At 44.3% G+C, this 8,962-nt stretch overlaps 1 protein-coding gene across 1 annotated transcript; it reads right to left on the bottom strand.

Annotated features, from left to right (window-relative positions):
• Positions 1–3,900: 3,900 nt before the first annotated feature.
• LOC148029625 (uncharacterized) lies at positions 3,901–8,760 on the bottom strand. The gene is made up of 7 exons (XM_087685859.1): positions 7,992–8,760; positions 6,976–7,361; positions 6,569–6,643; positions 6,240–6,458; positions 5,682–5,877; positions 4,917–5,386; positions 3,901–4,793 (listed from the first exon to the last, which is right to left on the bottom strand). Exons 1-7 carry the CDS (start codon positions 8,365–8,367, stop codon positions 3,951–3,953), a joined length of 2,565 nt encoding a protein of 854 aa, XP_087541985.1. The 5' UTR covers positions 8,368–8,760; the 3' UTR covers positions 3,901–3,950.
• Between the last annotated feature and the right edge of the window lie 202 nt (positions 8,761–8,962).

The following is an 8,962-nucleotide window of genomic DNA, read 5'->3' on the forward strand; positions in this document are numbered from 1 at the left end:
ATTCTTTCTCCTCCTTTTGTCTCCTCTCATCATACTTACGACGCTGCAACTCTTGTTGTTTTGGAGTACGATCCTCTCCTACATAGAACTTTGTACCTTGAAGATAAACGCGACCACTATCAAGAATGATGGCTCGCTTACAAGCATTAAGCATTGTGCATACAATCATACGGGGTTTGTTTCACCTTCTTTTGTTTTATAATCTTTCTTCCGATACGGCGAGCCCCATACACCATTACATCTTTCATAGCAAAGTGATCCTTAAAGAAACATGCCACTTCCTTGACCAAGGCAACAGGTGTCTCGCAATCTTTTTCATGAATGCCTCGTATGACTATGTTTTGGGCTCTCTTTTCGCGTTTGTGTTGCTCTTGTGCATCTAGTCCATCCTCAATGGCACATGTCATATTTGCATTTATCTTCTTATTGTGCATTTTCACCGGATCGCCATTACCACGTGCAACGTTTACCCAAGAGCTATCCTCATTCTTCGCGGCAGCTTCGCTGCCTTGAAGCGGCAAGCAAAGTTGCCATGCTATTGTATGGCAACTTCGCTCAACAATCCATTTCTCATCTTTCTCTCTCCTCTTTTTTATATCTCTCTCCCTCCCCCAAATATTCCCTATGTTTAATTTTTTCTCTCTCTTTCTTTGCCTTCTATTTTAGTTTTTTTTTCCTCCTAGTTCTCTCTCTCTCTCTCTCTATTTTCCTTCTCTTTCTCCTCTATTTTTTATTCTCTTTTTAAATTTTATCTTTTCTCTCTCTATAATTCTCTCTACATGTTCTATCTCTCTTCTTCTTCTTTCACTTTCTCCCCCCTCCCCCCCCCCCCCCAGTCTCTCTTAAAGTATGTAAATATTATCTTTTCCTTGTATATAATTCTCTCTTTATGTTTATATTCTCTCTCTTCTCTCTCTCTCTCTCTCTCTCTCTCTCTCTCTCTCTCTCTCTCCGTCTCCTTTCTCCTAATTTTTTTTTAATTCTCTCCTCTTTTAAATTTTATCTTTTTCTTCTCTTTTTTAAATTATATATATATATATATATCTGTCTTCCCCCCTCTCCTTCTCTCTTCCTTCCTCTCTCTCTCTCTCTCAAAAAATATTTAAAATTTAAAAAGGCTTTTCTCTTTTTTCTTTTTCCCCATCTCTCTTCCTCTTTTCCTCTTTCTTCTTATTCTTCTTCTTCTTCTCTCTCTCTCTCTCTCCCCCTCCTCTCCTTTCCTTCTCTCTCCTCTTTTTTCTTTTTTTCTTCTCTTTAATTTTTTTTCTTCTTTTTCTTTTAAATTTTATCTTTCCTCTCTATAATTCTCTCTGTGTTCAAATTCTCTCTTCTTATTTTCTCTCATTTTCTTCTCTGTCTTTGTTCCCCCTCTCCTCTTTTTTTCTTTTTTTTCCTCTTAAATTTTATATTTTCTCTCTATAATTCTCACTGTTCCCTCCCTCTCCTCTTCTTTCTTTTTTGCTCTTTGTATATTTCTCTCTCTCTCTCTCTTATTTTAATTAAACAAAAAGTTTACATTAAAAATTTTAATGTGTGTGTGTGTGTGAGAGAGAGAGAGAGAGAGAAAACCTAAGCCCTACACATGAGAGAGAGGGGGGAGGGGGAGAAGAAATATGTTTAATTAAAAAAAGACTATTCTCTTTCCTCTTTCTTCCCCTTCTCTTTGTCTTCTTCTTTTTATTCTTCTTCTTCTTCTTCTCTCTCTCTTTTATTCTATCTCCTTCTCAAAGTGTGTGAAAAACTATGTTCGAAAAATTTTTAATTAAAAATTTTTAAAATGTTTCATTTAAAAAAGTTTAATTTAACTGTAAGAGAGAGAGAGAGAGAGTTTAGAGAAACTTTTGATTTTAAAAAAAGTTTGATTTAATGAGAGAGAGAGAGAGAGAGAGAGAGAGAGAGAGAGGAAACCTAGACCCTACACATGAGAGAGGGGGGGACGAGAGGGGAGAGAAATTTAATTAAAAAGGAAAGGGAGTTTTAATTTAAAAAAGGAAAGTGAGGAAATGAGCCTTTAATGAAAAAAGGAAAGAGGAAGAGAAAATGAGATATTACACGTGAGAAAGAGAGGAGGAAAGGGGGTTTTGATTAAAGAAAAGAGGTTTGAAAAAGGGGGTAGGTTCGAGAAGCCCTATGGAGGTTCAAGGCTTTCCGAACCTATAGCTAGAATAATATAGTAATAAGATGTGGCTCTCTTGGTTGGTTATTTCCAAAAGCATTCTCAAGCATCACAATTTTCCCAAAGAGCCACCATTGAGCGAGGTACAAGCCTCATCTCCTTTCAAGAATTTATAATCATCACCAAATTCTTTACAAACATGTGAATACAAGTTCAAATAATATTTTTCGATAAAGAGTTATCCAAGGAAATTACCCTTCTAATCTAGAACTCATAGCAAAGTGTGGCACCATAGACGTCTACCATCTAGAAGTTTTTCACATACACTTTTCTCTTGTACAAGATTGCCAAGAGATGTTTCTAATTATCTTTTCTCAATTAACGAAAAAAATTGACAAGCAAGTAATGATGTAGACTTGCCCAAAATGATTTTGACATATTTTTCTCATCCCCACTTGTAATAGAGTCGTGAAAGCTAGACTTAACACCATTTTTGAGTAGTCCCACCAAGTCTTTGAGAGAGAGGAGGGAAAACAACGCTTCATTTGAATGAAGGAAAGGGAAAATTGAGTGTTGATAAAAAGGAGAGAGAAAATTAGTGCTCCGCTCTTGTTTATGATGATGGAGTTCACTTCTAATGCTATGTTGAGCAAGGAAGGACTGGTTTGCTTATAATCTTACTCCTTGTTTCGAGTTTAGTGTGTGTTAAGTTGTAAGAGTATTGGAAGCAAGCACTAATTTTTTTGAATTATAGTGCTTTTTTTTGTATTCACATGAAAAGAGCTTCAAGCTTTTTTGCATCACCCTCTTTTTGTCTTCCCTCCTTTCTCTAAAGTTTGGTTTGAGGACCAAATTTTTCAATTTGACACTTCATTTCAAAAATTTTGAGTCCCTTCTTATAACCCTGTACAAGATCATGTCTCTCAGTGCCACAACTTAACATTTGATTCCACTTTTTTTTTTAATGAATCTTTATAACCCTATCTATCCTCTAGTTTGATCTTTGGTCAGCTTTAGCCCTTATTTGGTCTGGACTAGCTATATGAAGTACACTTATAGCAAGTTCAAGATTGTGTGGACGGGCCAAACATACCAAGACAAAACCTGGCATAAAGCAAACATGGCAGTTGGCTAGCTGATGAGGAATACTTACCAAAAATATCCTAATACGATGTGTGAACCACTCTTCTAACTAATGAGGAATACCTAATAAAAATATCCCGATACCATGTGTGAAACATCCATCTAGCTAACCGAGCTCTACAAACACAATATCGTGCAAGGCTTCGTAACATGCTGGAAAGGACCCAAATAAAGACACTCGAGACTTGAGGAGAGAATGTGTCAACTAGGCCTAAGAAAGCTATTAGAACTGTTAATGAAGTAACCAACTCTACCCCAATGTAAGTGCAAAGACACCTTTTAAGTGCGACAAGGAAACAACAAGGCAAGAAAGGGCCATGGAGGAAATAACAAGTCTCCCCTTCATCCACCAGGGCCAGCATTGGACGCTCTTTTGGGACACCCAGCACACCATACATCCTTATTTCCCTGTCCGCTACCAGACATGTAAGTTGATCGGTACGCAGTGCATTGAATGGCGCAGAAGCTCGTCATATCATCGTAGGCTGCAAGGTGGCATGAGCACTTGAATCTGTCTAGCTACTTGCGTGCAAGCCTTCCACTGCTCTCTCTCTCTCTCTCTCTCTCTCTCTCTCTCTCTCTCGGGCAACACAGTACACACACACGCTACACCACACTTTACTACACACAAACGCACGACGAGAGAAAAAAACAATATGTTTATGGCTTTAGGATGGAGAAGATGCTGCATTCAGAGAGCGATCTCCCGAATAGCAGAGACATGGAAAGTGATAGCAATTTGTGTGGTGTCCCCGGTACCAACCGTGGCAGTGGGAAAGGCCAGGCCTTCATTCTCTTGAGCAGAGGCAGAGACGCGGAGCCTCCATGTTGTGAACGGCGTCATGCGCATAAAAGCTCGGATGAAGTCATAAGAGGGGAGGTTGGAGAGTGTGGTCTCTCCTGATTCCAGATTGTAGGCGTAGTGGTAGTCAAGCGGAACGCCAGCCTCGTAGTGAAGAGGTTCCGTCTTATTGCGGTCATGAAAGACACGCGAGCTTTGCAGGAGAATGTAAATCTCCCCACTCTTTGTGGCAGGCTGGTGAGCCCCTTGCGCCGTCCCCGCTGGCGCAGCCTCATCACCGCCAGCAAACTTCATCTCCAAGTGATGAATGCGCACCCGTGACCATGTGGCCGGGAAGACCGTGAAATCGTCCACAGGAATTTCAAACTCCCAATCCTCACCATGCAGCAGGAGATCCACGGGAATGTCCTTCACTGTAAGAGTTTTTCTGAAATCAAAGGATGGTCCTAGCCTCATCAGCCCAAGAACAGCTGCGTGCTCGTGCTGTATCAACAGGCGCCACACCATCTCCATTGTCACTGGCCACGCGTTCATCAGTTCTGGCTTTACTAGAGACTGATACATAAGTGCTACATTCTGTACGTCTAGCACCTTTATTAGCTCCACTTGCAAGCGTATCGTGCGCATGTCCATTTGCGTCACCATTTCTGTGAAGCTGCTAAGATCGGCAGCTTGAGTCGAAGACAGGCGATCCGCCTGCTTGCTCGCGATATCTTGCAGCATGGCTTGCACCTGATCAATCATTCATATTGAAGCATATAATCATGAGACACAACCAACTGGTCTGCTTGTAGCAGCTAAGCGCTACCCAACATTCTGCGAAACATTGACGATACAGTGTTCTTCAATGCTTGCCTGGATGTCGTATTGAAGTTGCGACATGTAAGCCGTAGTCGTCATAAGTTCACGACCCACCGCGGCTACGTTCTTGCTCGATGTTTTCCACGCAGATACCTCTGACACTTCCTCTGGCATTTGCTCGGCTACTCCCTCAATCTCGTTGACAAAGATGGCCCAATCGGCCTCTGTTGGCATTTCCGGCATGTCAGGTGCATCCACCAGCTGACCTACTGCCTGGAGAGACTCCAGTAAATCTTTTATGATCTTCAGTAACTCCATTGCTGCCTGCAAATCATCGAGGATTTGCAAAACTCTCTCCAATCCCCTGGCAGCTTGGCCAGCAGCGCTCACAGCCCCCTTTGCCGTAGACATGGCCAGTGGAGCAGCCGCACCCCCAGTTACCACTGTCAGCGCAACTGCGGCTATAGCACGGAACACAGAGAACATGGCGTTTGCTACTTGTCGGTTTCGAAATCTCCTCAACCCTGTTCAGAGATAAATGACTATAATGTAAGTGCAGATACGGAGACAAAACAACTGTACATTCGGCCAACGACATGGAGCATTGCCTACGTATGCCAAGTCCCAAGTAGCGCACCCTGCCCCCTTGGCCCAGCCTTTGTGCATGCAGCCCATGTCACAAATTCTGTGTCGTTAATGCAAGGCACAATTGTTCCACACTGTCACAGACTTGTTCGAAAATTATTCCTATTCTTGCCCAGAAGACATTATTACAAATGTGTCACTAGCTTTGATGCAGACATGATTAGCTCAGGGTACCTGCTTCCATGTCTTCTCTGGCTTGCTCCATATCTGCTACTTGGGTCTCCATTTGCAAACTCAATAGGTCTATCTTGGCCACGACAGTTCGGAGTTCGGTCTCTTTCTGAGAGATGAGCTCAGAATGAAAGACCTCCATGTCTCTCTCCTTAGCCGCAAAGACCCTATTCTGCTCTAGCAAGTATTCTCCAAGAATCTGCAGGTAGTCACCATACACAACTAGTCAAAAGTATTAGGGTGGCAGGGATCAGGCCTTCAGGGGAGAGCAAGCATCTTAGACGTAAGGGTCTGCCAAATTGTCTGGCTCGCCCTCGCGCACAGTCTTTGTACATAACACAGAGGCATACAAACATCCATTCGTGCATACACGCGCAGGCAATATGACCAAACGCACGTGTTTGTCATACATGCACATGTGTGCATCAAAAGACAGTACAGATCAATCTCTGTATGGAGTTACAGATTTCTGAACAAACTTCATCCCAGTCTTCTTGTTTTGTCAAAGGGACTTAGCTCTACACTCAGGAAAGAGTGCCGCCCCATCGCGAATTAGACTACCTCATTTTGGGCGATGAAGAGTTGAAGTTGTTTAAGCGATTGGTCATAGCTATCAGCTGCACGAGCCACTTGATTGACAAGGTTGCTGTACATATCGTACTGCAATTGTGGCACCACAGCACCTCGTGACTTTCCAACTCCCTTGATGACGTACTGCGCGCGAAACAGAAGTGCGTTGTAATCGCTATGATGTGGGGTACCTTCTGATGCCACTGACGCCTGCATGGAGGGTAGAAAAGATAGGCCTTACAACTGATTTATTTAACACTGCAAGGAACTAAGAGAAAACTTTATCCTTAGGGGATTCTGAGGAGTGACAATTAAAGCACCTGGAGCAAAAGGGTGTTAAGCCATTCTGTGTGCGACCTAATAGCCGCACGAACGTCCGGTGAAGGATGACAAAACTGTAGGTGAGTTCAAATGGAGAGCAAGATGAGCAATCTTCGCAAAGGTATTTCCTCTCTACCAACAGCATAAGAACGCATCTCAAGCATCAACAGTAAAGAGAATGTGTAGATGTCTGTTCTGGTCGAAACTTGAAAGGGTGCCACTCGACCATCACGAAAAATGAACGCATTAAGAAGGAAGCCTCTGACCACCACAGAGACGGAGGGGACTAGCTACCGTTGACATTGGTTTCAATGCGTGAAGACATTCGTAAGAATGGCACCGAACTTGAAACACCCCGAATTTTTCTAATTATGGGGGAGGGAGAGAGGGAGAGAGAGACACACACCTCTACTAGTTCCGCGACGAGCATGCTGGTCTGCATGCAAGGCAGAATGCTAGAATCCTTAAACAGGGCATCTGGGAGCTCTCTCCTGAATAACCAGAAGTCCTCTCTTGGACCACCAGTATTAACTGTAGCACCCCCAGATAAGCGGAATGTACATCCAATTCCCACACTGTTGGGCCCAATATTATTAGAGGAAGACCAAGGGAATTCAATGGTACAATAGAAAGACGATACTGGCCGAGGCTCCACATTTACGGAAGCTGGATGGCGTTCATCGGTGAAGATCATACTCGGATATGCAAGCGGCCCAATACGAAATAAACGATTAGGGCGCCACCTCGTGAACTCCACGACATCCGCGCGGACACAAACAACTGGATAATCATCTGCCATTCAACATTTTTGAAGTGGAATTAGAAAGCCCGCCTCGAAATTATACGAGAGATCAGATGAAATTGCGCACATTCTATTTCCAAGCACCGCTCTCAAAAGAGAACGGCCACCAGAGAGGCGGTGCAAGTCACTGGTGGTGGTGGCAGCGGCCTGCCACCAGGGCAGCCAGCGAAACCTCTCGCGGGGCAGTTTTACAGATTAAGCATATGGGCTTAAACGCACCTTCTGGACGCCAAAGCGTACAGGAAGGGGGTTTGCAGGGCTAATTACGGCTTACCCGGCCGCCACATGCCCCGACTTTCATTTGAGACCGTAAATCCACCTCGTATTTAGGAGGATTAATAGCACAGCATCGAGGCTGAGGTAGACACAACTGCCCGTGGAAAACCACAGCATTTATTCTTGCTATGGTCACGCGGTGCAAGACGAGGCTTACATCCGCAGCTCACATGCTGGGCAACTATTGTGGTACCCGGTGGGGTAAGAATGCTCGGACCAACCCTGTAAGCGGTTGAGCCCACCATTTGTCGGCGTTTTGTCAATGTGCAACAGCGCGCTAAAGTTGCACCATTGATTCGTGAAGTTGGGACGTAATGACTCGGTGGATTAGACAGAGCACGCACCGTATTGCATAGAATCAGGATTGAGTCGATGCATGCGAAGGACCGCCCCCGCGCCACTGGGATGAACGGCATGTAGCCTCATATGAGGGAAGTCCAAGTCATATCTTGCAAAACCCTGATAGAAGAGCACACGACACAAGATGACGACCATCACGGTTCCAGGTAACCGCAGCGTCACCGTTTCCGACGCCGTCGACGACGTACTCATTTCCGGCAGCTCCACCACATCAGCAAAGACGTACAGGCGCTTGACTTGTTGAGCACCTTCTTGTAAAGCTATGTCCAAATCAGGGAGCCTGATGAACATGCGATGGATAACCATCACCTCTGAGAACTCCATGTGGTCCAGCCGCATCCTCTCGCTCACCTGCAACATGGCATATATTCATCAGAGAACAAAATGACGTCTCTAATTGTACTTTTAGTTCAAGAAAAGCAAAAACCAGCGGAAAAATCTGAACAAGATTAATGTTGCTGCATAGAGTGACGACTCATAGACATGAACACAACTTTCCTGGTTCAGCTCCCTGTACATATGGCTATAGTCGGGCACCGCTCCTCCCATGGCGATCTCGTGTAGACTTTGATCGGGACACACAAGACAGATTGAGCGATGAGCTTCAGAACACACACCCCACTCAACCCAAAAATGGATGATCACTCGTTAGACTTTGATCGGGACACACGACAGATCGAGCGATGAGCTTCAGAACACACACCCCACTCACCCCAAAATGGATGATCACTCGTTGGCATGCGATTTAACACCTCTCTCTCTCTCTCTCTCTCTCTCTCTCGTGGGAGCGGAGGGCGCAACGTTTTGCTGGGCTCAGCAAAAGATTAAGACAACTCAACTGCAGTCTGCCATTCAGGCAGCCGTGTCGCCTTTGCGCGGGAGTCTGGAGACATAATAAAGTTATCTTTTTTGTCGACGTCCTCAGTAAGGGGCCCAATTAGGCGCGTCGCGTGCT

The sequence above is a fragment of the Lygodium microphyllum genome, chromosome 10 (assembly GCF_053477565.2).
Source record: "Lygodium microphyllum isolate KBCC chromosome 10, Lygodium_microphyllum_v1.1.10, whole genome shotgun sequence".
Classification (NCBI taxonomy): domain Eukaryota; kingdom Viridiplantae; phylum Streptophyta; class Polypodiopsida; order Schizaeales; family Lygodiaceae; genus Lygodium; species Lygodium microphyllum.